The sequence below is a fragment of the Podarcis liolepis genome, assembly GCF_965112155.1.
Source record: "Podarcis liolepis genome assembly, chromosome: 13".
In the NCBI taxonomy this organism is placed as follows: domain Eukaryota; kingdom Metazoa; phylum Chordata; class Lepidosauria; order Squamata; family Lacertidae; genus Podarcis; species Podarcis liolepis.
In genome coordinates, this window is record NC_139573.1 from 5,914,010 (window position 1) to 5,941,785 (window position 27,776).

The following is a 27,776-nucleotide window of genomic DNA, read 5'->3' on the forward strand; positions in this document are numbered from 1 at the left end:
CTGGTTGCTTCTCTGAGCTGTTTAGAGCCTTATTTGTGAGTTTGGTTGTGGGTGTGGCTGTGTGCTCTGCTAGAATTTGAATAAGGACAAATGTCAAGTTCTGACTTGGGCAGCTGCATCAGTACAGTGGTACCTCGGGTTAAGTACCGTACTTAATTCGTTCCGGAGGTCCGTTCTTAACCTGAAACTGTTCTTAACCTGAAGCACCACTTTAGCTAGTGGGGCCTCCTGCTGCTGCCGCACCGCCGGAGCACGATTTCTGTTCTCATCCTGAAGCAAATTCTTAACCTGAAGCACTATTTCTGGGTTAGCGGAGTCTAACCTGAAGTGTATGTAACCTGAAACGTATGTAACCCGAGGTACCACTGTATAAGCTGGGGGAATCTGGCTTGCCGGGGGTACATGTGAAAAGGATCTAGGGGTCTTAGTAGACCACAGGCATAACATGAGTTAACGGGCTCATACGGCAGAAAAAGAAAAAGAAGAAAAGCTAATGCTATTCTAAAAAAAAGGTAAAGGGACCCCTGACCATTAGGTCCAGTCGTGACCAACTCTGGGGTTGCGGCGCTCATCTCGCTTTATTGGCCGAGGGAGCCGGCATACAGCTTCCGGGTCATGTGGGCAGCATGACTAAGCCACTTCTGGCGAACCAGAGCAGCGCACGGAAGTGGTACCTATTTATCTACTTGCACTTTGACGTTCTTTCAAACTGCTAGGTTGGCAGAAGCAGGGACCGAGCAACGGGAGCTCACCCCGTCGCAGGGATTCGAACCGCCGACCTTCTGATCAGCACGTCCTAGGCTCTGTGGTTTAACTCACAGCGCCACCCACATCCCTCAATGCTATTCTAGGCTGCATCAACAGAAGTACAGTGTCCATATCAAGGGAGCTCATAGTATCACCCTCTTCTGCCCGGGTCAAACTCCACCTGAAGTATTGTGTCCAGTTCTGGGCACCACAATTTAAGAAGGATATCAAGAAGCTGGAAAGTGGGCAAAGGAGGGCAACCAAGATGATCAAGGGTCTGGGAACCAAGGCTTAGGAGAAATCATTTTGAGGGAATTGGGTATGTTTAGGCTGGAAAAGAGGAGACTGAGAAGGGAGATGATCTTCAAATATCTAAAGTGCTGGGAGATGGAGCAAGCTTGTTTTCTCCTGCTCTGGAGGGTAGGACCCAAAGCAACTGCTTCAAGTTACAAGAAAGGAGATTCTGACTCAACATCAGGAATAACTTTTTGAGGGTAAGAGCTGTTTGACAGTAGAATGGACACCCTTGGGCGGTGGTGGATTCTCCTTCACTGGTGGTTTTTGTTGTGACATGGGGTTTGATTTCAGCTCTCTTGACATAATATGCTGGAGACAGTTCTCTAGTAACACTTCTTTATTAAAGCAAACAAGACTCAAGACTGAGGAGGGGAAAGCTACATTTATAAGGACAGGGAACTAGCTAGAAAGGATACATTTTGGAGGGAACAATATCAGGCAATCACAGTCCTGCCTTTTGGAGGAAACCAATAAGACAGAGGATCCAAATACAGCAGCTTAAATGAACCAATAGTAGCTGTACCCTCTGGAACCAAAAGGCAGTTACTTTACCCTAATGCAAATACAGACAATAATAATACAGATATAAAATCCTTTAACTCAATACACAACAGTTTTTAAGTAGAGGTTGGATGGCCGTCTGTCATGGATGCTTTAGCTAAGATTCCTGTATTTCCGGGGGCTGGACTCAGTTCTAAAATTCTTTTCTTTTTGGGGGCAAAGTAATAATCATAAATAAATCAGAATAAAAATGTGCACCCCACCACCAAGATCATTCCATTGCAACTATCCAGACTCCCAAAATTTCAACACCTCTTGTGATGCTTTGACCCCTTTCCGTTTAAGCAGTACAAATTCCGCAAACACCTTCCATATCTCCTCAAAATCATTTCTCCTGCATATTCCCTGCCTTACCTTAATAGCACATGTTAATTTATCATTCATAGCTATATCCCACTCCTCTTTATCCCATTCTTCCATTTTATATTCTGCTTGCCCCTTGCACTTCCTAGCTATAATACTTTGTGCAGCTGTCATTAAAATTTGTGAGCAAGTCCTTCATTCCCTGTGAACCCTTCCATCAGATGTTAAGGAGATGAGCAATTATATAACATTTGGAAAACATCTGAAAGCAGCCCTGTATAGGGAAGCTTTTTAAGGTTTAAAACTTTACTGTGTTTTTATATATGCTGGAAGCTGCCCAGAGTGGCTGGGGAAACCTAGTCAGGTGGGCGTGGCACAAATAATAATAATAATAATAATAATAATAATAATAATAATAATAATTTAATACTGATTTAAAAGCTGACTTCCCACCCCTCAGACGTTCCTTTTTTTTCCTCCCTCCTTCGCTGCTCTCAGTACAATAACTTTTCCAACTTTGGTTTCAAAATTCACTCATCCCTTCTCACTGCCCATCGCCTGCACAATTACCAATTTATGTTATGGCTTCTGTCCATTATTATAACCCATCCTCAAAACAATGGAATAAGAGTAAACCTAAGGAGCGCCGTGACGGAAAGCTGAGGAAATCTTAATCTATTTCAGCATTCTAGCTTTTGTATGTTTCAAAGTACACCTGCGAATCTTTCTCAGTTTTACTGCTTTCTCCTTTGTAAACTGCTTTGAGGCTTCTTCTTTTTTTGCAAACAAGAGGAGTATAGATATAAATGAATAAAATAAATGGGTTGTTCCTGAGGAGATGCTTTTTCTCCTCCGAAATGAGACACTTTCCTCAGAAAGGGGACCCTTTTTCTCCTCAGAACAGGCCGGGATATGAAGAAACTGAGCAGTTTTGTGTGTTTTTCTTCTTCTTTATGTAGTGTATTTTAGTGTTTTTTATTTTTTCTCTTTTTTCTATTATTCTGAAACTATCAATAAATATTATTTTTAAAAAAACAAAAACAAAACAATGGAGTAAGAGTAAACCTAAGGAACGCAATGACGGAAAGCTGAGGAAATCTTAATCTATTTGAGCATTCCAACTTTTGTATGTTTCAAAGTACACCTGCGAATCTTTCTCAGTTTTACTGCTTTCTCCTTTGTAAACTGCTTTGAGGCATCTTCTTTTTTTTCAAACAAGAGGAGTATAGATATAAATGAATAAAATAAATGGGTTGTTCCTGAGGAGATGCTTTTTCTCCTCCGAAATGAGACACTTTCCTCAGAAAGGGGACCCTTTTTCTCCTCAGAACAGGCCGGGATATGAAGAAACTGAGCAGAAGCCTGAGGCCTTTTCCCGCCTTTTTCCTCCCCCTAGAACAGGCTTCCTCAGCCTCTGTGGCCCTCCAGATGTTTTAGGCCTACAACTCCCATGATCCCTAGCTAGCAGGAGCAGTGGTCAGGGATGATGGGAATTGTAGTCTCGAGACATCTGGAGGGCCGAGGTTGAGGCCCTAGAAAGTGCTGGAAGAGCCGCCCCTCCCCCTCTCTCCTCAGGGGAGCCTTGGCAAGGCAGGGAAGGCGGCCATCGCTTGCTCCCTCATGAGCCTTTTCTTTCTTTCGTGGGGATTCAAAAAGTTCTTTCTTGTCCTCTTCCCAGGGGCAACTGATTTATTTCATAAAATTTATAGGCTCTTGATTGTGTGGGTGGAAGGAAGCAGTCTGGAAAAAGAAGGGTTGGTCCTCATATCCGGAGGCCTCCTAAGCAGCCACAATCTGAAATCCATTAATTCCTGTAATTCCCTCAGGCGCCCATGAGGGGTTTTAGGGGAGTCCCTGGCCAGAGGATGGCTTGGGGTTCCCCTCCTGCCTCAAACAGAAGATTCGGGGGCTTCTTCCGGTTTTCCTGGTCTTCTCCCTCAGCGTGGAAGAAGTCACATTTGCCTCTCTTTCCCCTCAGTTTCCCAATTCATTGGCCTAAGGAGCCCCTGAAATACGCTCAGCAGAGTTTAATTTTCTGTACAATCTCTTCTTCTTTTTTGCTTGCTTGTTTGTTTAGTAATTTGTTTAATGTACAGTCTTTACAACAAAGGACTTTACAACCAAAATAAACCTTTACAACAGAAAACTTTACAACCAAAAGAAACCCAGACCGAAGCAATAACACGACTCTCATGTTTTCATTTGTACTAAATTCTTCTCAAATTTCCTTATTTTACTATTCATTGACTTAAATCTTCTTTTAATTCCTTGTTCTTGACCTCCTAAATCGCGTATTTGTCCTCTACAGTTTTCCAATTATTGCCTTATACTTTCCTCCCTCTATACCCGTTACTTCCCTTCACCCATGTGCGGTCTTCTCTGCATACTGTTGTGTTAACAGCTATTAAATTCGTTTTCCAGCTTGTATTGTAATGTTCTCTTGTATCCTTGCGTCCTTCAGGCTCTTGCATGTTAAATTTAAGCTCTGAAACCAAACCAATATATCCCTGTATGCATTCCCATTCTTTGTAAGTTTTTTGATTAGAGCAGCCTCTAGTTTTGCCATCTCCGCAAATTCACAATTTTTAGCTCACCATTCTAGTAATTCAGGTATTTTTTTCTGATTTCCAATTTTGTTTGCCCCTACTATTCTAGCCGCTGCTGTTGCGTACAGGAATACGTTCTTTTTGTCCATTTTCTGTACAATCTCATATAACCAGAAAACTGTAGCGTTGGAAGGCCCTGCAATGCTGGAATCTCAACTAAAGCATCCAGGACAGAGGGTCATCCTCTTCTTCTTTGCTGATCCCTCATAGTAAGATTGTCTCCCATGAACATGATCTTAACAATGAGTCCGTAAGTGACTGTGGAGGCCAATTCTGGACCCACACGTCCTTCCACAGTGGGGACATAGGTCTCCAGGCGGGAGTTGATCATGGTGTGGATTTGCCAAGCGTGCCTTCCTCTTAGCGCGTTTCTCCTTTGTGTCCTGAGTTCGAGTGTCTTCAAAGCCCAGGACACCTTTGGTCAAGGCTGTTCTCCAACTGGAGCCCTCGCAGGCCAGTGTTTCCCAGTTGTCAGTGTTTATACTACATTTTAAAAATGTTTGCCTTGAGAGAGTCTTTAAAGATCTCTTTTGTATTTTGCTTTCCATTCTTGAGGTTTTTCAGCAGAGGTTGGATGGGTGTCTGTCATGGATCCTTTTGTTAAAAGTCCTATATTGCAGGGGGCTGGACTCAGAGTCCCTTCCAACTCTCAAGTTCTAGAATTCTTTTCTTATTCTTCTTTTGACAAAGTAATAATCATAAATAAATCAGAATAAAAATGTGCAACCCCACCACCGAGATCATTCCACTGTAACTATCCAACCTCCCAAAAATTCAACACTTCTTGCGATAGTTTGACCCCTTTCCATTTAAACAATACAAATTCTACAAACACCCTCCATACCGCCTCAAAATCATTTCTTATATTCCCTGTCTTACCTTAATAGCACATGTTAATTTATCATTCATAGCTATAGTCCACACCTCTTTATACCGTTCTTCCATTTTATATCCTGCTTGCCCCTTCCACTTCCTAGCTAGAATAATTTTCTCAGTAAATTTGTGAGCAAGTCCTTCATGCCCCGTGAACCTTCTGCCCTACTGGGGTGGAAAATTCTAGAAATTTGGATTCTATGGGCCACACTAAACAGGCTGAGCATTCGGTGACTGGGTGTAGCAGAGGTGCATGTATAAAATCTACTTTTCACAGCCCCAGAGCCAGAGGAAGTGGGAGAAAGGCTATGAATAAGACAAGACATGTGACGGTGGTCAAGAGCTGTTGGCCACAGGCCAGACCACAAGCATTTACAACATGCTTTGCATCAAATAAGCTGACATTTGGGGGTGTGAAGAGGGTGGAGGACTTGCTTACAGACTTGTGTATATATATATATATAGATAAAAAATCACATTGTCAGAGGCAAATGTTTGAAGCTTTCTTATTCCAGGAACTTAGTCTGGAATAACTTATAAATCACATCTGAAGAACATTCCTTCCTTCCAAGAATTCAGGGCGCTGTAATTTGCTAAGGGTTTCCTCAGGTTTGTGACTCTGTGAGAGGGGAAGGGGATAATTTGAGGCAGATTGTCCGAGATTTCTCAGTCGGGGACATGCAAGCCATGGTTAATGGGAAGAGAGGAATGAAATGAGAAGTGAAATTAGGAAGTGGAGAAAGATTGCCAACCTTGCCTCTTTTCCCGTGTAAAAGGCATTGGCTTCAAGGACACTTTTTTCAAGCCCTTCCTCTGCTTCTCCTCCACGTCACTGCACAGAGCTGCCCCAAAAAAACCAGTTTCCAAAAATAAGCACAAAAGAGAAAGCGAGGACCACAAGCCAGCATGAGGACTGTTTCATCCTGTGCGAAATAGCTGCGCCTCCATCCGGTGTGACGCTGTGTATATTGTGCTTGATAACTGTAAATGAGTGTTTGTGTTTTTCAAAGATCTTTTGTCATCCCCCATTGACTTTAAAAAGCCCCAGCTTCCCTATGTTCCCTATGGTAGGTGCTAACATGCTCAGCATTTTATCAGTTACCCAATTTCTCTCAGCTTCCACATCTGCATTTGAGAGTGGCCATGACAGCTTCTGCAGAGCAGCTCAGTGCTGCAAGGCATGCTGGGAACTCTTCTTGAGGCCACCCTGGTGGTCAGCCCCGTTTGACACCAGTGGCGCACCCAGAATACTCAGCAGCGCCACTGTGTTTCTTCTCAGTGTGTTTGGAAAGAAGATTACTGTTGCAGATGCATCAGCTCAGTGTTGCTGCTGAAGCTGCTTCTTCTAAACCCCATCTTTGAAGCATGGAGCAAATTAGCCGTCTCTTTGTCCTCCTGGGTAAGACTCTTTTCTTCTCCCCTCCAACCCCACACTTTTCCTTCTTCTGGAGCCACCTATCTACACTTCCCTTCCCAGTTTCCACTGTCTGTGTTTACTCAAATCTTCTGCCTCTGTGGGTCTTTAGGGAGGGATGAGCATGTCTCAGGCAAATCTTTCACAGCATCCACACAATGTCACTGGCATGGGAAAGTTGGCTGTTTTTAACCTTTACCTTTCCTGCAAAAATACCAAAATAAAATCTAATAAAAACCTGTTGCTGGTAGCTTGTTCACAATCTGTGAAGGACTGATTGACACATCTTAACCCTTGCATGGTTCACAATTTTTATGGGGGTTTTCATTTCCACCATGACCATGGATCAAAGCAGTTTGTACAGTTCTTTTTACATCATCATTACTGCTGTTGTTGTCGATACTTTTATTATTTTAAAATAAAGAATATTCTGGGGGTAAAGTGTGCTTATAAATCCATATATTTGTGAACATAACCCCCAGAAATGCATCAGATTAAGGGATATTGCTTTGGGAGAGAAAAAATGTGTATGAGGCTATTTAGGAGTCCAGATTATGAAACTTGAAATGATGCCAAAAACGTTATATATATATATATATATTTCTAAGCATCACATTTTTCTCCTCTGTTCTCTTTCAGCCTCATTTTTTGCTCTTTCCTGGATGACGGCCCTTGCAGGTAATCCAATTAATGTAACTTCAAGTACTCAGTGGTACCTCAGGTTAAGTACTTAATTCGTTCCGGAGGTCTGTACTTAACCTGAAACTGTTCTTAACCTGAAGCACCACTCTAGCTAATGGGGCCTCCTGCTGCCGCCACGCTGCCGGAGCACGATTTCTTTTCTCATCCTGAAGCAAAGTTCTTAACCTGAAGCACTATTTCTGGGTTAGCGGGGTCTGTAACCTGAAGCGTATGTAACCTGAAGCATATATAACCCGAGGTACCACTGTACTGTCAGTGTGAACACATCACAAAATTTAGATGTGGATATATTGTTGTGGCTATTTGTTCTGTATCTTGTCCCTTATCTTGAAGTCCCAGACCTGAAGGGTGTGAATGGTGAGTTAAAGGGATCCCCCACACTTCCCTTCATGCTCTGCTTTCTAAGCACAGGTCTGGGATTTCCAGGTCCAAATGGGGTTTTTTGGAGGGGAGAAGAGAGGAGAGAGATTTTCAAAATCTGATTTTGAGTTTAAGAGGCATTAGAATAAAGGGTGGAATGGGATGGGTTGGGACTGTCAATCCGAAGCAGCAATTGAAGTATCGTGGAAGGTTATAGGGATTCATGAATCTTCTAATGCAATGGGGAGATCCTAAGGGACTGGCCAAACTGTATTTTTATTGTATCTCCCTCTATTTCCACAGATACTGTGACTGCACGTCCATCAGGCCTTTGGCTGTCTCTTTCACCTCCACACAACACTTTTGCTCGAGGAGAACTGGCTTCATTGATATGCTCCCTGCCAGAAGGACAGAGGGCAACGGGGTTCTATTTCTATGAAAAGAGAGGAGGTGAACCAGTCATGTATGGACGACAGGCGGAAAATATCATGGAGGTTTCCACAGAATACCTGGAAACAAACAAAACATTTCTCTGTGCTTACCTGGGGGGAAAGAGCTCAGGAGGACTCTCCCTGTCTTCGCTGAGTAACGAGGTTGTGCTGTCCATCACTGGTGAGAAACGTACTCTTTGTGACAGAATTGCATGCACGAAAGCTAAGCCAGCTTGGGGATCATAGCTACTACTCCGCCCAAGCCATTTTGGTAGTTGTAACTGTGAGAGAGAACAAAGGAGCTCTGGCCAAGATCTCTCAGCATAGTCACAAAACTGCCACCATCATAGTTGCTAGGGGAAGCCCACAGAGTACAATACTGAAGATTCAAGTCTGTCGTGAAAATGAGCTGTAATGTGATGTAGCAAAGGGGCAGGGTTATTTTAAGCAGTTCTTCAGTCTTGGGGGGCACAGATTCTGTTGCTGCTCTACAACTCCCATCTTCCCCTGCCCAGTGGTGTAGCGTGGGGGGTGCAAGGGGGGCCGGCCGCACCGGGCGCAACATCTGGGGGTTAGGGTTAGGGGGCGCAAATCCATGTGTTAGGGGGCACAAATCCACGGGTTAGAGGACGCAAATTACTTGCCTTGTCCCGGGTGCTGACAACCCACGCTACGCCACTGCCCCTGCCTGCTTGATGGCAGCTGTAGTTCAACAACATCTGGTGACCCAGTGTTGAAGAACTGTGTAAGGCTTTGCTTACATGGCGGGAAACAGCGCTTGAGGAATATTCTTGTCTTCACCAAGCTGGTGCTGTCGATCGCTGGTGAGGAACATTCTCTTTGTGAATGAATGATACACACAAAGTCTAAACCATCTGGGTGATTCTGCCCAAGCCATTCTGTTGTTTTTGCCAGGTGCAAGGAACACAAAGCAAGGTCCCTGAATACAGTCACAAAGTCGACATCCTCCTGGTTCCTTAGGGGAGGCGAGAGAGCACAGGTGTTATAACATTGGTTTATGTTTCTAATATAGCTGTATATTAAGGAGAGGTGCTGGAGGGATTGGTCTGGAAGTCGCACAGTCTCAGATTGTAGCCCTAATCTTATATATAGTGAATTCTCTATCAAAAATTCCTAGACCCCATCCAGAACACAAATCCCAACTGTTAGCTGAGAATAGGAACTAGTCTTACTCCATGTAAGCCTGTAGCATTGCTATGCTCTGAATTCCAGGGAGACAGAAGTGCTTAACAAGCTAGCCACAAAAACTTATCTTCCTTTCTCTCTGCTCCTTCAACTTCCCTTTCTTTCTTTTTTATATAAATTTTTATTAGGGCTTCACAAATTTTTATAAACATATATCACAAACAAAGACAACTTCAACTTCCCTTTCAGACCTTCCTCGTGCTCCAGTTTTCTCTGTTTCGCCGAAGAAGGATGTCTATACAAGAGGGGAATCTGTGGAACTCAAGTGCTCATCTTCCGAAACCCGTCATGTATCAAGGACCCAGTTTTTCAGAGACCATCAGGATCTGCATTCAGTCAAGCCCTCCTCCCCCTCCTCTCTGAGCAACGTCACACACACCCTGCGCCTTGCTATTCAAGAAGATGGAGATTACTCCTGCAGGTACCACACTGTGGAATCCGGGCGAGAGATCGCATCCAGAGAGAGCAACTCCATCAGGATTTTGGGTGAGGAGGTCTTTCTTTGCAATACAGATCTCTTGGAAGTTGAAGTGGGAAGCTGGATTGAAACTGAGGAGTTTGGCTGGTCAAAGGAACAGGAGGGGAATTTTCTTAATAGAATTTGAATATGTACAAAATTCAAATATCATCAGAAATTCTGTAGTCCTCCCAAAGTCCTATTTCCTTTTCTCACTAATCTGCTTGCTTATTGAGGGGGAGAGAGATTATTGGTCTACAACTCCCATCAGTCATCCACCAAGCAGCTTGATGGGTATTGCAGTCCAACAACATCTGGCAACCCATGGTTCAAACATGCTTGTTTAGGTGAGCTTTTCTCAAGAAATTATGTTTGTCAAAAATTGATTGGTTTTGCTGAAAAGTTCCACCAGTTAATGGAATAGAATTATTGGAATGCTGTTCAGGTGATTATGATAGTGACCCCAAGGAAGTAGATTGTGGAAATCTGTGTGTAGCATTTGTTTAATGCAGAACTAAGAAGGTCCAAGGCATTCTTGGCACTAAACAAGCATACCTTGAACCAACAACTCATTAAAAAAAATTGTGGATGAGGGTCTACAAGAGGGAAGGGGCTGAATGGCATTTTCCCCTTGCACTTCTTCCCTTTCCCCAATGCAGTTCTGCCTCCACCAGCTCCAGAGCTGTCCATCATCCCTCCAAGACAGTCCTTTCTCCAGGGACAACAGATCACGTTGAAATGCTCCCACCCGGAAGGGCAGCTGGCAGCCAAGTTCTTATTTTATGAAATGAAGGCAGAACGTGGGTGGACTAAACTCCAAGAAGACTTCAATAATACCCTGGAAATCACTGCAGAATTTCAGGAAACAAAGAAATCATTTGTTTGTGCCTACATGGAAGAAAGCAGTGCAGGACAACTGTCTGCACAGAGTAACCGCATTGAGTTTTCTATCACGGGTGAGGAAAGTTCTGCTGGTTCATTAACTGAAGACTCAATAAGTTGTTTTCATCTTACTAAGGGCAATCCAGAAAATCTGGCATATTTATGTGGGTTGCTACCTTTTTCTTTTTCTTTTTACTTGTGGAAAGAAATCATATACCACTTATTCCCAACAAAATCTAAGCAATGTAGATAGTAAAGTTAACAATAAAACACAGATAAAACTGTTTTTTATATTAATGAGGAGAAAGGGTTTCTGTCTGTTTCTAAACTTAAGCCAGTTGGCTGCCACTGTTTTCTCACAAGAAATCTTGGCAATATTGATTTTATGGAGATTATAGAGATTGCCAAAGATGTTTCTCTGCATTCTCGCAAAACTTAAATTCCCTGCGTTCTTCAGGGAGGATCTATGCTATTTAAACTGTGTGTTGTTTTTTAATCCCCTGAAGGTTGTGTGATATCATTAGGATGTCCAGCTCTCTAGGAAGGATTTCAAAAGAAAATGTTTTTGCTGAACTTGACCCGCTGTTCCACTCCATTAATGAGAGTCCTAAAAGAATTAATGTCTATTAAAGGTGTTTAATCATGGAAGATTGGAAGATACTATTTCTAGTCTGGGTTCAAGCCTGGTTTTGGAGGCTCAGTCATCTGAGTGACAAGGGTAATAATATTACCAGGTCCACCTGCTCTTTCACAGCCTATTCACTATGATCCATGCACAGGTAACCTAAAAAGTGGATTGCTCTAATGTTCTGCCCTCGGCATTGGTTCAGAAGCAGCAGCTAGTGAAGAATGCAGCAGCAAGGATGCTCAGGGGGGTACCTGACACCTGGGACAATTGTGGCCTATAAAGCTCTCAGCAGCTCAGGAGCAGGTAATCTGACGGACTGCCTGACTTCTCCCATTTATAGACCATCCAAGTCTCTGCATTCTGAGGATGTGATTCTCCTCTTAACCATATTGCCTGCAAAGCTCCATCTGGTTGGGGGCTGCAGAGATCCTTTTCCATTCCTACCTACCGAATGCTCTCCCTGCTGAGATCAGGCGGGCAGAAACCGTGGGGTGAACTGAATACCTACCCCTTCGGCCTTCTCTGACCTTAATATTATACTAGCCGTTGTGATTATTTATTATTTTTCACAGATTTATTCTCTCCAATTATTTGTTATTATGTAGACTACTTTCTGCAAATGAAAAGCGGGGTAGAAATCCTTTAATGAAGTGGAAGGAAACATACAGTATGTGTCAGTCTTAGAAAGGAAATTGTGAGAAAACAGAAAACCTTTCCCTTTTACGTTGTTCCCTAAATCTTTGGATGCTTCTCTCCCTCTGCTTCCTGTGGAACCCAGCGTCCTTCCCACCTGCTGATCTTTTTCAGCAACCACAGGAACCTGTTTACAGTCCAGGAGAACGGGTTACCTTGACCTGTTCAGCTCCTGAGGAAATGAACGTGGCAGGATTCAGCTTCTACAAGAAACAACACGATCAGAACTACAAGGTGTTGCCAGATCAAGGAAGCGGCCCCTATGCAGCGTTCCCTGTGAATAAAAATACTGCTGGAGTATACAGGTGCCTATACTGGGTGCAGAATTCACGACAGATGATCCAGTCCCCAATGAGCTCCCCAGTCTCTGTAATCGTGACAGGTGAGAGAGTTTCTTCTGCATGCTGATGGAGGAGATCCAAAAGGTCTCCGTGTCTAGCAGGGTGTGGGGAACATGGGAAATGTCAGCCTGGTTATTTTCCAAGGTGACAATCAAGTGTTTATGATTTACAGTGGTACCCTGGTTGTCGAACGGCTTGGCTCCCAAACAAATCGGCTCCCGAATGCCGAAAACCCCGGAATAAATCTTCCGGTTTTCAAACGTTTTTCAAAAGCCAAAAATCTGACGCAGCTTCCACTTGAGTGCAGGAAGCCACATCTTGCTTTTCGAATGATTTTGGGAATCAAATGGACTTCCGGAACGGATTAAGTTCAAGAACCAAGGTACCACTGTATAAGAAGAAGTGCCTTAAAATCTCAAACTGTATTGAACTTGGAAGCTCTCATCTCATTAGTGGGGAATGGGCAGCTGTAGTTACTCAGAGAAGGAAGAGGTTTTTCCTCTGCGCATCCTGACGTGCAAACTGAACTCGGAAGACATAAATGTGGAAGCATGGTTTGCAGAGGGACATAGTTCAGAAGGCAGGAGCTGGGAAATACTGGATGGGGAACAGCTAGAAGAAGAAACACTGGGAGAGAGAGGGTTAACAGATTCACAGTCTCTGGACAGCATTCCTCTGCTCAGCCCAAGGTCAAGATGAGCTCAGAAAGTGTCAGAACAGAAAGCACAGAGGGTACAAGCTCAGATTACAAGACATAGGAGTGACGGAAGGGGGTGTGATCCTTATTTGGGAGCACCTCCATTTCCAGGAGAGATGTGTTGTTTGTTCTCTCTCTGTGATCATTAAAGCTTATAACTGGTAAGAAGACTCCTTTCCCTTTGTCCTGCTTATCTTCTGCCAGGGGGGGGGAGGAAGCTGATTCCCTGAAGCTTGACAGGAATTCTCTGTTAGAGATTCCAAGACCCCACCCAGAGCCACAGATCCCAAGGTTTACTGGAGGGACTACAGTGGTACCTCAGGTTACAGACACTTCAGGTTACAGACTAACCCGGAAGTAGTACATTGGGTTAAGAACTTTACCTCAAGATGGGAACACAAATCGCGCGGCTGCGGCATGGCAGCAGCAGGAGGCCCCATTAGCTAAAGTGGTACCTCAGGTTAAGAACAGTTTCAGGTTAGGACTTCCGGGTTGGCGCGAACAGCTAATGGCGGATTCCCTCCGAGCTCCGGAGGGAATCGGCTCCGCTGGGGACGGGTCTTGCCGCGACGGCGACGCGGAGACCCTTAAAAACCGCAGGCGCGGATGCCTGCGGACCTGGTGACTCGGTGGGCACCTTAAGCGCCCCCTCCGACCCACGAAGAGCCTTTTTAAAGGCTATGGAGAGGGTACGGAGAGCGGCGTGGTGCTGAGAGTAGACCGCTATCCCAGCGGAGCGGAGCCGTGTGCCATGGCTGAAGAGCGCTGACTTTCTTCCTTAAATTCGGACCCGAAAAAGAAGCAACCCGTGAGTAGATTGGAATTCGGACTTTAAAATATATTTCTACGAATTTGGTACGACCGGGGGATGTGTTAAAGGGAAGTCCGCACCCCCCCTCCTGCAGACGATCTGAAGCAATAGCAGGAGAACTAAGTTGGAGAGCCTACCCTTTTGGGGTGAGTTAAAAAGACATTAACTTTCACGATTTGACAAAAGAAGTTTTGAGCTGGAGTGTAAGAGTGGATTTTCAGAAGTTTCTCTTTCGTTGCATGCAACCCCCCCCCCCCGCGCGCGCCCGGGAGCGCCCTGTCTTCGAGCCTGTTGAAAAGGAAAGGAGTTTGACAGCTGCCAAAAGCTGTCAAACGGACAACTTAAAGTGAAAAAGCTTGTTATTTAAGACCTCTCTGGACTAAATGTGATACAATTGAACTTAAGTGGTTGGAAACAAAGAAACAAAAAACGAGGTAAAGGACTGTTGGGAAAAGACTACTAAGTAACTAGATTCCCCCTAGGGGGAACTCTGAGACATTACAATGGCTGCGGATGGAAATTTACTAGCTGAGATAGAAAGAACATTTTACCTTGTGGGAATCTTACAAGAGCAGAGTCTTGCAATGAATAAACAACTTATGACCTTGACTTCTGGAATAAGCAGCTCTGCTGAATGTACTGAGGAATTGAATGAGAAAAAACCTGCAGCCGAACTGGAAGAGATATCGCAAGAAGTGAAAGAGACAAAACAAGCAAAGGAGAGAGCACAGATGGAAAGTACCAACCAGAAGCCTACACAAGTGGATTATAAACAAGAAGACCCTTGGATTACATGGATTATAAATCTGCAAAAGAAGTGAAAGATGAAGGAGGAGGCCCCTGGAATACTTGGAATTCAAGAACTTAAAAGAAAGAAGAAATATGATTGGGGCCTCCATTCTGACTTCGAATATGAAGGATTGGTGGAACTTTTGCAGCAGTTGTCTTTAAGTTTTCTTGTGGGAAGAAAATTTGGCTTGATTGGGACAGAACTCCTTCGAGATCTGAAGACCAACATGAAGGACTACCAACAAAACCGGTGGAGAGGGACTGAAAGAGACTTGAAGGCCTCGGATGTGAGGAATCCAGGCTAAGAACTGTTATTTTTGGACATATAGTTGGAAGGGACGGAAACCGGGGATGGGAGGGGGGGGGGAAACAGAACTTTAAAACAAAAAACAAAAAAAACCACTTATGTCTTTTGGGTTCAGTCAATATGTTTATATTTCATAAAAATTGGGAAATCGATGGAAGGGAATCTGAGTCCAACTTAGGAAAAGAATTTAATTTTTTATAAAAGATGTAATACTAACATGATAAGAAGGGAAAATAATAACTTGCTGACACAATTATGGGAATTGGGATGTATGAAGGGGGGTGGGGGGAGGTCAAGGACCAAAGTTAAGAAAGTAAGATCTTTGAAATTATACATGTTTTTGTCTTTGTCTTTTATGTGTGTGTTATGTCTTTATAAAATGTGAAAAACCAATAAAAAATTTATCAAAAAAAGAAGAAGAACAGTTTCAGGTTAAGAATGGATCTCCAGAAAAAATTAAGTTCTTAAACAAAGGTACCACTGTTTTGTTAAAATAATTAAACTGTAGGATGGTTATGCTCCAAATTCCTGGAACAGAGGTGTTTAACAAAGATTGTTCTTCCTTTCTCTGTGCTCCTTCTACTTCCTTCTCAGAACACCCTCGTCCCCCAGTCTTAACTGTTTCGCCAGAAAAGGATAGCTACAGAAGAGAAGAGTCCATAAAGCTTAGATGTTCAGCTTATGAAAGCCGTGATGTATCAAAGATCCAGTTTTTCAAGGACAAGAGACAACTGCAACTCATCAATGTCCCCTCCTCTCTGAACACCTTCACACATATACAACTGCTTCTTCCTCAAGATGGTGGCGATTACTCCTGCAAGTACCACATTGTGGTATCAGGGCGAGAGTTCCCATCCAGAGAGAGCAACTCCATCAGGATTTTGGTATTGGGTGAGGAGGCCTTTCTTTGCAATATGGGTCTCTTGGAGGGGGAAATGGGAAGGTGGGCTGAGTTTGGGAGAGGTTAGACAGGCGAGGAATAGGGGGAATAATTTTGTTAGTAGAATATGTACAGAATTCGAAGATCACCCATAATTTCATAGTCCTTCCAAACTCCTCTTTTCTTCTATTATTTATCAGCTTGCTTGTTTCTAGTCTGCCTTTGAAATGCATTGCCAGAACAACATTGGAGGAAACAAAGGCAGGGTGCCTGCCCCAAGGAGCATACAAGGGATGTTGTCGCATGGGGACCCCTTCTGACCTTGGGATTCTCTTTGATTCTCTCTGCAGATGAACCATTTTCCACAATGCCTACCTATTCCACCCCTGACCAGGCTGTTCTGAGTTTTGCCGCCACAACCAGGCCACCTAGAAAGTCAACACTGGCAACTTCATCAACCAGCTCTTCTCGCTACATCACAAGAACACCCTCAACACACACAAAGCTCCTTGCATCAAGCACCTCCTGGTCCAGCTCTTCGCAGATGAGTCTGCATTATAGAACCTCAACCAGCAGCACCTATGCTCAGGAGAGCAGGAAATCCCCCTCCTGCTGTGATCCCAAATCAACCACAGACCAAAAGAAGGACGATTCAGAAAAAGGTACGCCCCTCTCATGAGACTGTTATTTTTAAGAAAGGGCCTTCCTTCCTTCCTTCCTTCCTTCCTTCCTTCCTTCCTTCCTTCCTCTTTCATTGTTTTATATTTGTTATAAGCCACCCTGAGTGCTGCAGTTGCACTAGAAGGAAGCAAAATATCCAAATAAATAAACAAATAAGGGTTGCACTGTAAATAACCCACCTGATTCAGCTCAGTGCGGAATATTATTTTTACCCTACAAAAATAAATGGAAGCAGTGCTACTGCTGCCTGATTTGTTTGCTTTTGTACCATTATTTTTTTTGTCTGGTGGTATTGCTTTTAATCTTATGGTACTGTACTGTTATTTTATCATGCGTGGCTGTGTTTTAGGTGATAAAATAGGAATTTTATGATGTTGCCATGCTTCCGCTTGAGAGGGCCGACCTGAAAGGCAGCCTATAACTACAGAATATGGATGGTTGGAAAGAATAATATTTAGAAAGGGACAATCAATGGACCTTCAGAGACCAGGGAGGGAAGAGGAAGGGTGGAAGATAGAATGGCCAAGGAGGGGAATATGTGGAGCAGCAAAGTTCATAGATACTAGCCAAGTCTTCGTTTTGTAACAATTGACTAGTTCTCTGATCAATAACCCGTTCTGATCAACAGCAATTCTCTTGCAGGTTCATATCCTTTTCTTCTCCCACTGGCCATTGGATGTGGCACCGGCGGATGTCTCCTCCTCCTGGTGTTTGTTGTCTGTATTTATAGGAGGAAGCACAAAGGTATTTGGCAAGGCAGGGGAAGCTGAGCCTGGGGAGGTGGACATCCCAGGAGGAATGCAGATGTGGGGGGAAATAACACCTGGTGGAATTGTCACAGCCAGAAATATCACTAACTGCTTATGCAGAGCATGCCTTCTTCATTTTTTTTTATTTTGACAAAGTAATAATCATAAATAAATAACAATGGAAATGTGCACCCCACCACCGAGATAATTCCATTGCAACTATCCAACCTTCCAAAATTTCAACACCTCTTGCGATGGTTTGACCCCTTTCCGTTTTAACAGTACAAATTCTACAAACACCCTCCATATCTCCTCAAAATAATTTCTCCTGCATATTCCCCGTCTTACCTTAATGACACATGTTAATTTATCATTCATAACTATATCCCACACCTCTTTATCCCATTCTTCCATTTTATATTCTGCTTTCCCCTTGCATTTCCTAGCTATAATAATTTGTGTAGCTGTCAATAAATTTGTGAGCAAGTTCTTCCTAGCCTGCGAACCTTCCAGCCCATCGTAAATTGATAATAATGCTACGTCTGGACTTTCAGTCAGCTTTAACCCAGTGATTTCTGTTATCTCCTTAAATGCCCTTTGCCAGAAAAATTGTACATATTTACATCCCCACCACACGTGAACATAATTCCCGGTTTCCTGGCATCCCCTCCAACATAGCACCGAATATTCCTTGTTTATTTGATTTAATTTGACTGATGCTAAATACCATCTCCAAACTAATTTATAATAATTTTCTTTTATTCTTATGACAACATTTTCAATGTTTCTCCCATACGCCCCCCAGCTGTGACTATCTGCCATGCTGTCTCCTTTTCCCACACCTCTTTTAATTGATCTTCTGTAGCACCCTGCTTGTGGTTAACGCTTAGCTGGAATGAAATATTCAACGCAGCAATAGAGAAATTAAAGTAATAATTTAATTGTCAGACAAATAAATGAGAGACACAGTGCTATATGGATACCAAAGCTCTGCCCACTCCAGCCCTGATGGCCAGCACTTATATTCCCTCAGCCCAGCCCCCTTGCTCCTCCTTTGGCTGCCTCTGTCCAATCAGCCTGGTTGAAATTCCTATTGGCTGTTTGCTAGAACCAATCATAAAAGATACACCCATTTCCTATTACCTTTTATGGGAGACAAAGAGCTATATTTCCTTCTATCCATAAATGGCAGACCAAGTAGCCATATATCTTACATTTGCCTCGACCAGGCACCTTAATTATCAGATCATCTTTGCCCTATTGCCCTTTCACTCCAGAACAGATGGCTAATGGTTTTAATTTTTATCTTAAACAGAGATCTTGGGTTCACCTTCTCACACACCATCAATGAAATAAGAATCTAACATAAGAATCTAACATTTCTTACTTTCTAAATCCTTTGCATAATTACATTTAAGCCAATATATTTCATACATAACATAGATAGATTTTTAGAAGGAAAGGCCTTTTCAAAGTAAAAAAGGAACTTTAATAAAAACAGTTTCGAAAGCAGCCTCTTTAGTTTACAACTCCTTTTCCTAGCCAGCTGCTGTTTCTATTAGCTCTTGCCCTTTAACTTTAGGAAGATGTGGCTCAAATCTAATGGGAGGCACATGGTATAAACAATAAATTTCACTATTTACCAACTCTTAATTAGTGTGGTTTTTTTTGTTTGTTTGTTTTGCAGCTTGATTGTATTCTGTAATTTGTATGGTCAGTGTGACCTTTTGCTCCCAGCCTGTAATTTCCTTTTACAACCCTGAAGTACTGCTATAGATCAGAGGGGCCCTGTTTAGGAAGATAAACATCTGCCAAAGCACCCAGCCAGCTGCTTTATGCCTGGCATAAAACATACAAACATTTGCAAATATTTTTTTAAGCTCATTTTAACATGCAGGTCTTGATCAGATGCCTCACTTCTTCATCCTCCATTTCTACTAATATTTTATAAATTTCACTGGTTCCCCTTTTTATAACTGTATTTTCTTCTCTATCTCTCCTTTTTATAACCCCCCCCCATTTTTTTGTATATTCTTTGCAGTTCTTGTTTTCCCTTAACCCCTTCTTTGTGCGTCGCTCCAGTTGTATACAGTTAAACCAAGTTATTTTACTTCCTGTTAGAACTCCTCTTATTTGTTCTTTGCTTCTGCCTTCTTCATGTTTGTCCTCATCTCTTCAACAACAGCCAGACACACCAAAACCTGCATTTGCAGGAGAAGCTATTTCCATCAGTATTTTTTATCAGGAGAAACCTCGCCTGTTCCGTTTCTGTGTGTCAGGTTGCAGTTAGAAGCACAGAAGCAGGGTTATAAAAGGGAGCAGCCCCATCTATTTGTCCAGGACAGAGATCTGAAATTGTTTGCAATGCCCTCTTCATGGGGCTGCCATTGAAAACGGTTCAAACCTTCTGTGGTTTTAAAAGACAGTGGCTTATAAAGAGCACATCCTGTCAGCCTTTGTAAGACCTTTGCAGACTCTCAGATTGTTTCCGATTCAAAATGGTGGCCTCTTGGCCTTCAGAGCCCTAAACAACAGCCATCCTTGAAATTTCACCCACTTCTCTGAGTGTTGCAGCACTGTTCCCCAGCCAAGCAATGTAAAGTGCAGCATTCTAGAGGATATTGCGCCTCACATGCTCTAAATGTGGGAACTCTACTGCCCTGTCTTTGTGTCTCCTTCGCTTAAGAGTCACACACATTCACAAACTTTTTTTTCTTTTCCCAGATAAGAGAGCGATCACAGCAAGGTGAGTGAGTACGAAAACTTGGGGCAGCTGTCAGAAGCAGCTTCCTCCAAGCTGTTGGACATGACGCTGCAGTTTGTGTGCCCCCCCCCCCCGGTCATCGGAGGAGTCGGGGCTGCTGTGTGTTTAAAAACAGAAGCAGGGACATGCAGTCAGGAGTGACAAGAGGCTGCAAGGGTGTGGCTGCTAAAAAAAGCCACCTTTTTGCAAGAAGATAAAAAGAGCTTTTTAGCACAAGGCAAAGGGGATCCATTTGGCCCAGCCTCCATTTTCCAACTGTAGCCAGCCAGATGCCTCTGGGAAGCCCACCAGAAGGCCATTCCTAATTCCTGTTCCCCTGGTTTTCAGAGGTAGAATCATAGAATTCTAGAGTTGGAAGCGACCCTGAGGATCATCTAGTTCAGGTATCCCCAAACTCGGCCCTCCTGATGTTTTTGGACTACAACTCCCATCATCCCTAGCTAGCAGGACCAGTGGTCAGGGATGGTGGGAATTGTAGTCCCAAAACATCTGGAGGGCCGAGTTTGGGGGTGCCTGATGTAGTCCAACCCCCTGCAATGCAGGAATATGCAGCTGCCCCATACGGAGATCGAACCTGCAACCTTGGCATCATCAGCACCACGCTCTAACCAACTGAGCTATCCATACTGCCTCTGACCTTGGAGGTTTCCATTTGCTGCCATGATCCTTAACAGCCGCTGATTCACCTCTCCTGTGATTTTGTATAAGCAGCAGCCCCACATCCTGTGACAGCAAGACCCGCAAGTCAGTCGATGTGCTAAGTAGAGAAGCTGTTCCTTTAGTCTGCCCTCTTCTCCGCAACTACAAAAGCCTTGTCCAGTGTCTCGCCTGGCCATCCCACGAGAGCTGACGCTTTTCTTTCCTGGTGGGCTTTTAACAGGACAGAAATTCTTGTTCCTTATCAAGCTTCACGTGTTCAAATTCCAAGCAAATTCCCAGTAAAGATAAAGAAAGCCACCTGTTCTACCGTTACCTGTTTTGACTGACCGCAGGCTCTCAGGGGCCTTTCTCTCTTCTCCAGTCCTGTGTCCTGGATCTTTTTACCGGGAGATGCCGGGACTAGAACCTGGGACCTTTGCTGTGCAAGGCACGTGCTCTGTCACTAAGCCATGGTCTGTCTCCAAATGGATTTGCTTTGAGATAAGACAGTATATTACCCTATTAGTCCTCCCCGCCCCCAGCATCCTCTTCATTTTCAGCTGCTTTTTGTGTGTTTAGTTCCTCTCCCCATTCCTTTCCAGCAGCTACTGGCAAACACTGGACATTCGGCAGTCCCTGAAAAGACGGTAGGAAGGAGCAGAGCGTTCCCCTCTAGCGTGCCTCTCTTATCTTCCATCATCTTGCAGGGGGGAGGACAGAGAGGGTAGGCACAGCTAACCTGGACGGCAGACCAAAATCTCAACTAGACTTGGGTAGACTTGGTGGGGGGACTGGATAAACTGCAGGGACACCCAGCTTTTTCCCCTGATTGTTTTTTGGATTTTAATGTTTGGGAAACAAATAGAGGGGGGGGGGTTATTTGTTTGTTTGTTTCCAGGCCTTGGCATCTCTAATCCCAAAACATTCAGCAAAGCTCAACATCAGTGGAGGGAGGGCACAGTTTCAAGCCTCCCCCCCCCCAAGCAGGAACAATTAAATCATTTGCTGGAGTGCCAGAATATTTGATTAAAGAGGATGATTCTTTCCTTTTCTTTGACGGTGTTTGTCATTCAAAGCCAGGAGTTTGAATATGGTAACACTTCTTTGCAAGGTAGTTTTAATTCAAAGGCTGCATTTCAGCTCAGTCTGTTTTATAAGCTAAAACTACACACAGAACTATATAGTAATCCTTTTAAAAATCTGTGTGTTGTTGTTCTGTATGCGAGACACACACACACACACACACACACACACACACACACACACACACACTAATGGGGTAAGAAAGTTGCCAACATTTCTGGACTCCTCTGTGGGTGCAGTTGTGGCAGATGTCATGATGGACTTCAAAATGTAATAGTAGACCTCTGCTTAAAAGAGATACAGGCACGTTCTCCTAAATGTGCTTCATTCAGACCCACATAGCTATATAAACAAACTTGTTCCCACAAGATACAGTAATGTCACAAGCACAGAAGGCTTTGAAAGATGTTCAGAAAAAATTATGGGGAACATGCTGCCAATGGCTTCAGACGCAACAGCTGTGTCAGAGGCAGTGGGGAGAGCATGGCTGTTGGCCACTGTGAGAACAGAATGCCAGACAGGATGAGTCTTTGGCTCAATCCAGCAAATTCCTTTGTGCTTGTTACAAATGTGGGAAGGTTGTGGGGAGTCAGAGAGGATCTATTGATTAAATACGGCATTATCCTTCCTAATTCAGGCTAGTGAGTTTTATATATATAGCAGAGCTCATTCCCCTTCTATACAGCAAGAAGCTAGTTGCAGATTCATTTGAATCTCTCTTTTTAAAAAACAGTTTTTATTATTCATTAATAGCATTCCAATTAATAACATATCAAATCTTGCCACATCATAACACAAATAATAAAGCCAATTATACATTCCGAATTAAATAATTTAAAGAGACCTCCCATGTTCTGACTGGTCAGGAGAAATTTTTTATTTCTTGTTCCCACTTTCTCCCCTCTTGTTTGTTCCCAATATCATAATTCCGATCTTAATCTGTTATCTTGTCATCTCAGTCACTGGTATGAAACTTTCAATCGTATTTAACAAATCCATATGTATGTTAACATGCAAGAGAAATTTTATTCTTCCTGTTGTCATTCGTCTCTTGTTTTCCGCGCAGTCCCCCTCAGAGGCCCCCTTTTCATTCCACACTGTTATCATTTGAATCTCTTTGCTTAAGCAATCCAATCTGGCATGCCCAGATTGGAGTATGTTCCTGGTAAAACCCCTTTGATTCCTTCCTAAAAGAATGAAGACACAAGAGTCTTATAAGTAATGAAAAGTTGACTCACATTCAGTTCACAGTATGATCCCTGAAGGAAAGCTTTAGCTTGCAGTAACAGATACAGTGTGGCAGAGAGCCAGCAGTGCAGTCCAAGAGAAGAAATGGCATCAAAAGAGGAAGATGGCTGCGTGGCTGGCCCTTTTACAGGGTCTCCTAGGGCCACGCCCATCCACCTGGTCACACGCAAAGGAAGGATGCTCCAGACCAGGTGTGACAGGAAGTCTTCCTGGCTGGAGTAACGTCCTCCTGTCTGTGTCCACTCTAGGAAAACAAGGAATGTTGTACTTGACTACTCCAATGGATTACGTCCCACAACAAATAGGTCGCCACTTTTGCACTAGCGCTGCTCCCGTGCTTTGAGCAGCAGTGCAGCATAGAGAACTTAAGCAAGTTTTCCAATAACATACCTCCACAGTGGGGTAACCCAGGACAAAGTTTCCGTTGCTAAACTTTGCATGCCAGGCCGCTCCTGAAACCAAAAAGGCAACTGTCTGTAAACAAACAATAAACGTCCCTAAAAATGGCAAAAAGTAGTTTCTTTCCCAGATAGATGTTATCTTAAACAACAGCAAACACCGTAAATAAGGAGTTCACTTGCAATATATCAGTGGTTCAGTGCTCATTTCTTCTCTTCCCAAAGTAGATTTTATATTGAACTATTGCAAACGCAGTAATAAAGAGTCCACTTGTGATATACCACAAGTGGTTCAGTGCTCAGACGTTATTCCGGTAATCCGACATTTCATCACTAAAGAGTTTAGTCATCAGGCTTTGTAGTAAATAATATAAAACAGAAGACAGTATGTGAATGACTTAAACCAGGGGTATATCTGTCCCCACCTGCATGTTTCCATCAGGAAAAGCATAGAAAGAGGACAACGTCCTTCAGTTTGCTTAACCTCCTCCTGCTCCTGAAGGCAGAGGAGCAGGGCCAGTTTTTAAGGTTGGCGGTCCCAGTAGCTCCCACCTCTTTGGGATTTCCTGCAGCTTCTACCCCCTGCTAAAACCTTTGTTCTGTCTTGCAGATGCAAAGACCCCATTGGAGTCTCTACAAGTAAGTAAGACATTAAACTTTCTATCCTTATTAGGGTTCCAGAGAAGGATCAAGGCTTTTTTTCTGACAGGTCCCCTGTGTCTTTAAGAGCCATGGGACAGGCAGACATTAAAGCAGTGAAGCATTTCCTGCAACTCTTCCATGTTGGGAGGAAACACACCTGTTGAATTTCTGCCTGTCTTCCAGCTATTGAAGGAAAAGGTGGCACTCCTGCCACTATACCTGTGGCCCAGGATGCACCAGGTGAATTGCAACTCCCCAATGAGGAACAGTTGCAGCATCTGGGACTTCTTAATATTCTTTTGTTATTTCTTTCTTTTTCTTTCTCTATTTATTTAGTTCTTCCCCTCCCCTCGCTTTTCTGTGTTTCCATTGTACAGTGGTACCTCAGGTTAAGTACTTAATTCGTTCCGGAGGTCCGTACTTAACCTGAAACTGTTCTTAACCTGAAGCACCACTTTAGCTAATGGGGCCTCCTGCTGCTGCCGCGCTGCCGGAGCACGATTTCTGTTCTCATCCTGAAGCAAAGTTCTTAACCTGAAGCACTATTTCTGGGTTAGCGGCGTCTGTAACCTGAAGCGTCTGTAACCTGAAGCGTATGTAACCCGAGGTACCACTGTATCTAGATAAAAGTTTTGATTTGGTTTAAAAAAGGGGAACGATATTAAGTTTTTTATTTTTCTCTATAAACCTTAATAACATTTATTTTTTAAAATGAGGAAAATCCGTTGTTTACTGCTGAGGAGAGCTTATCCACACCTTCTATTGTCCTGCTGCTCCCCACCGCCACCAGGGAAAACTGCTCTTTAGTGCTTAATTGGCGCAAACAGCAATTCAGGTTTTCTCTGGATTGACGTTTGCTCTGATTTAGAGTGGAAGAGAGGGTTTTCCCTGGGAAAGGAGCAAAAAAAGGGGGGAAGCACTCGGACACGTGCCTCAAAACGTGGGTGAAGCAAAAAACTGCTGAAAAAAATCACCTTCACTTTGCGAAAAGGAGCTCTGCCTACAGGCCAACCAAGGACTTGCAGGTAAAAGGAAGTTGTGTTGGGTTAAAGATGGGAGGATGTAGGTGTTAACCACCTTGGTTTTAATGCTTAGATCTCGAAGAAAGGAATGTGCCTGGCTGGATGCAGCCAGCAAGCGAAGACTGGGGGATCCTGCCAAAAGCCAAAAGCCCCATGCCAAAAGCCAGGCATCCATTAGAAATGAAGAAGGCAGATGAAGACACCAATTCTGGAGCCAATTTTGAATTCCCCGTAAGTTTCAAACCCACTTCTTCTTCTCTGGCAATCACTCGTAGCAGAGTAAGATTGTCTTCCATAAACACGGTTTTAACAATGAGTCCATAAGTGATTGTGGAGGCCAATTCTGGACCCACACGTCATTCCACAGTGGGGACATTGGTTCCTGGGCGGGAGTTGATTACAGTGTGGATTTGCCAAGTGTGCCTTCCTCTTAGCACGTTTCTCCCTTGCGTCCTGAGTTCGAGTGTCTTCAAAGTCCATGACATCTTTGGTAAAGGCTGTTCTCCAACTGGAGCGCTCGCAGGCCAGTGTTTTCCAGTTGTCGGTGTTTATATTACATTTTTTTTTTATTTGCCTAAATATTTTCCTTGAGAGAGTCTTTAAACCTCTTTTGTTGACCACCAGCATTACGCCTTCCATTTTTAAGTTTGGAATAGAGTAGTTGCTTTGGAAGACGATAATCAGGCATCCGCACAACATGACCAGTCCAGCGAAGTTGATGTTGAAGAATCATTGCTTCAACACTCACTCGCTGGATCGTCACCTTATTGTGGTGAGTGGGCTTGCACATTCCTATGACCCTTGTGAGCGAAGCCATCGGGAATCTCATACTCCCAGCAGGGTCACCCAAGGCGGTAAGGTCAAAGGGAAGGAGCTAGACAAAGAATGATCCAAGAAGTTCAAATCCACACTCTGTCTCCATGGGCTTTTCATCCTTCTCCCTTATAGCTCTTTCCTTGCATTTCCAGAGTGGCTGGCGCAACCTGATCAGATCGGCGGTTTACTGTTGTTGTTGTTTATTTCCAGGAAATTGATGCAACGTACTCGCTTCTCAGCTTCCCCTGCTCCACATTCTTCCTGGAAGAAAACGACAGACCCTCGGAGGAGCCAGACGCATCCCAGATTCTGAAAACCCAAACCTTCACTGTGAAATGAAACAAGGTGGCCATTTTTAGAAGCCCAAAAGGACAGGAGAGTTCCCCAGTGGAGTTGTGAACCACGAAGGCCTGATCCACTGACGAAAAGCCTCTTTCACAAGTTCCATTGAAATGAATGGGGAGCCTTGCAGCCCAGCCCACAAATGTTTTTCTCCTCCATTGAAATGAGTGGGTGTGGGGCACACACAGTTCAACCAGGTAAAGGAAATTCCAGCTGGGTTGCTATATCAAGTTACTGGACCTCAGTTAGGAGAATCCCCATCTTACAGATAAAGAGCTCTTGACTTTCGTTCATTTTTAAAAATAAATTTATAAGTTGTGTGTCCTTGTTGCTCAGCTTGACCCTTTTACATGATTTTGTACGTTTTGTGGTATTTGTGCATTGTGATCTGCCGTTATTTTATTGTTTATAGATTAGTAATTCCTTATTGTAATTGATAAGTGTGAACTGCTAGATTATTTGCTGATGTTTAATTTTACTGTTTAGTGTTGGATCCTAATGGATTGTTGAGTATTGCTTTATTTGATATACGTTGTTTATTTTAAAGCTATTGTGGCTTTTTATATAGGATCTGTATGTTACTATTAATTTTTTGATGTTTTATTATTATTTTTATGTCTTTTGGAAGCCGCCCAGAGTGGCTGTGGCAACCCAGCCAGATGGGTGGGGTATAAATAATAAATTTATTATTATATTATTATTACCAGCACCTGTTCATGTCTATGGGGCTTGCATGGTGGACGGTGCTCTCTTTTAATTATTCTGCCTCAAAACCAAAATACCTTGGATTATGGGTCCAGATGGGATCAGATTAGGGAACGAGGAACATTGTCAGGACTTGGGTATCTAGTCCGACAGTGTGCTGGTATTTATGCCTTCCATATGCTCTGTAGGTAGTCTATGACACATAAGCCCATAAAACTAAAATATGTGAACTGTTTTTCTTACATGTTCCACTTCTGAATGAATCTGGGAGTGTGTCCCCCCCCCCATTGCAATTATTAAATCTGCACATACGGAAGGAATGGGATGTATAAAAACTGACCCTTCTCCTGTTATCATTTCTCATGTGATGCTTAAAATGTGTTGTCAGCCTTCTTCCTTCCCCCCACCCCTCCCCCTCCCAATACAGTCGTACCTCGGAAGTCAAACAGAATCCATTCAGGAAGTCCATTCGACTTCCAAAACGTTCAGAAACCAAAGCGCGGCTTCCGATTGGCTGCAAGAAGCTCCTGCGGCCAATTGGAAGCTGAGGAGGTCCCGTCGGACGTTCAGCTTCCGAAAACCGTTCAAAAACCGGAACACTCACTCCCGGGTTTCGATCGTTCGGGAGCCGCTTTGTTCGGGAACCAAGGCGTTTGATATCCAAGGTACGACTGTACCTGTTTGGGCAATCTTTTTCCGTAG

At 43.5% G+C, this 27,776-nt stretch overlaps 1 protein-coding gene and 1 long non-coding RNA gene across 8 annotated transcripts; one reads left to right on the forward strand and one right to left on the reverse strand.

Moving 5' to 3' along the window:
* The first annotated feature begins 741 nt into the window (after positions 1–741).
* LOC310692077 (immunoglobulin superfamily member 1-like) lies at positions 742–27,069 on the forward strand. 7 transcript variants are annotated; one of them, XM_083472581.1, is made up of 14 exons: positions 742–1,241; positions 7,441–7,479; positions 8,167–8,475; positions 9,690–9,986; positions 10,617–10,913; positions 12,246–12,542; positions 15,700–15,996; positions 16,336–16,647; positions 17,309–17,410; positions 20,140–20,161; positions 21,421–21,465; positions 24,158–24,186; positions 25,285–25,442; positions 26,238–27,069. In XM_083472581.1, the coding sequence occupies exons 2-14, from the start codon at positions 7,464–7,466 to the stop codon at positions 26,364–26,366; spliced, it is 2,310 nt and encodes a 769-aa protein (XP_083328707.1). In that variant the 5' UTR covers positions 742–1,241; positions 7,441–7,463; the 3' UTR covers positions 26,367–27,069. The 7 variants fall into 7 exon arrangements, 5 of the variants coding, with proteins under 5 accessions (XP_083328707.1, XP_083328706.1, XP_083328704.1 ...); XM_083472580.1 differs by lacking the exon at positions 742–1,241 and adding an exon at positions 3,092–4,518; XM_083472578.1 differs by lacking the exon at positions 742–1,241 and adding an exon at positions 6,236–6,786.
* LOC310692275 lies at positions 22,854–24,164 on the reverse strand. The gene is made up of 2 exons (XR_014518705.1): positions 23,540–24,164; positions 22,854–23,088 (listed from the first exon to the last, which is right to left on the reverse strand). It is a non-coding gene; the product is annotated as an uncharacterized lncRNA (long non-coding RNA).
* Positions 27,070–27,776: the final 707 nt, after the last annotated feature.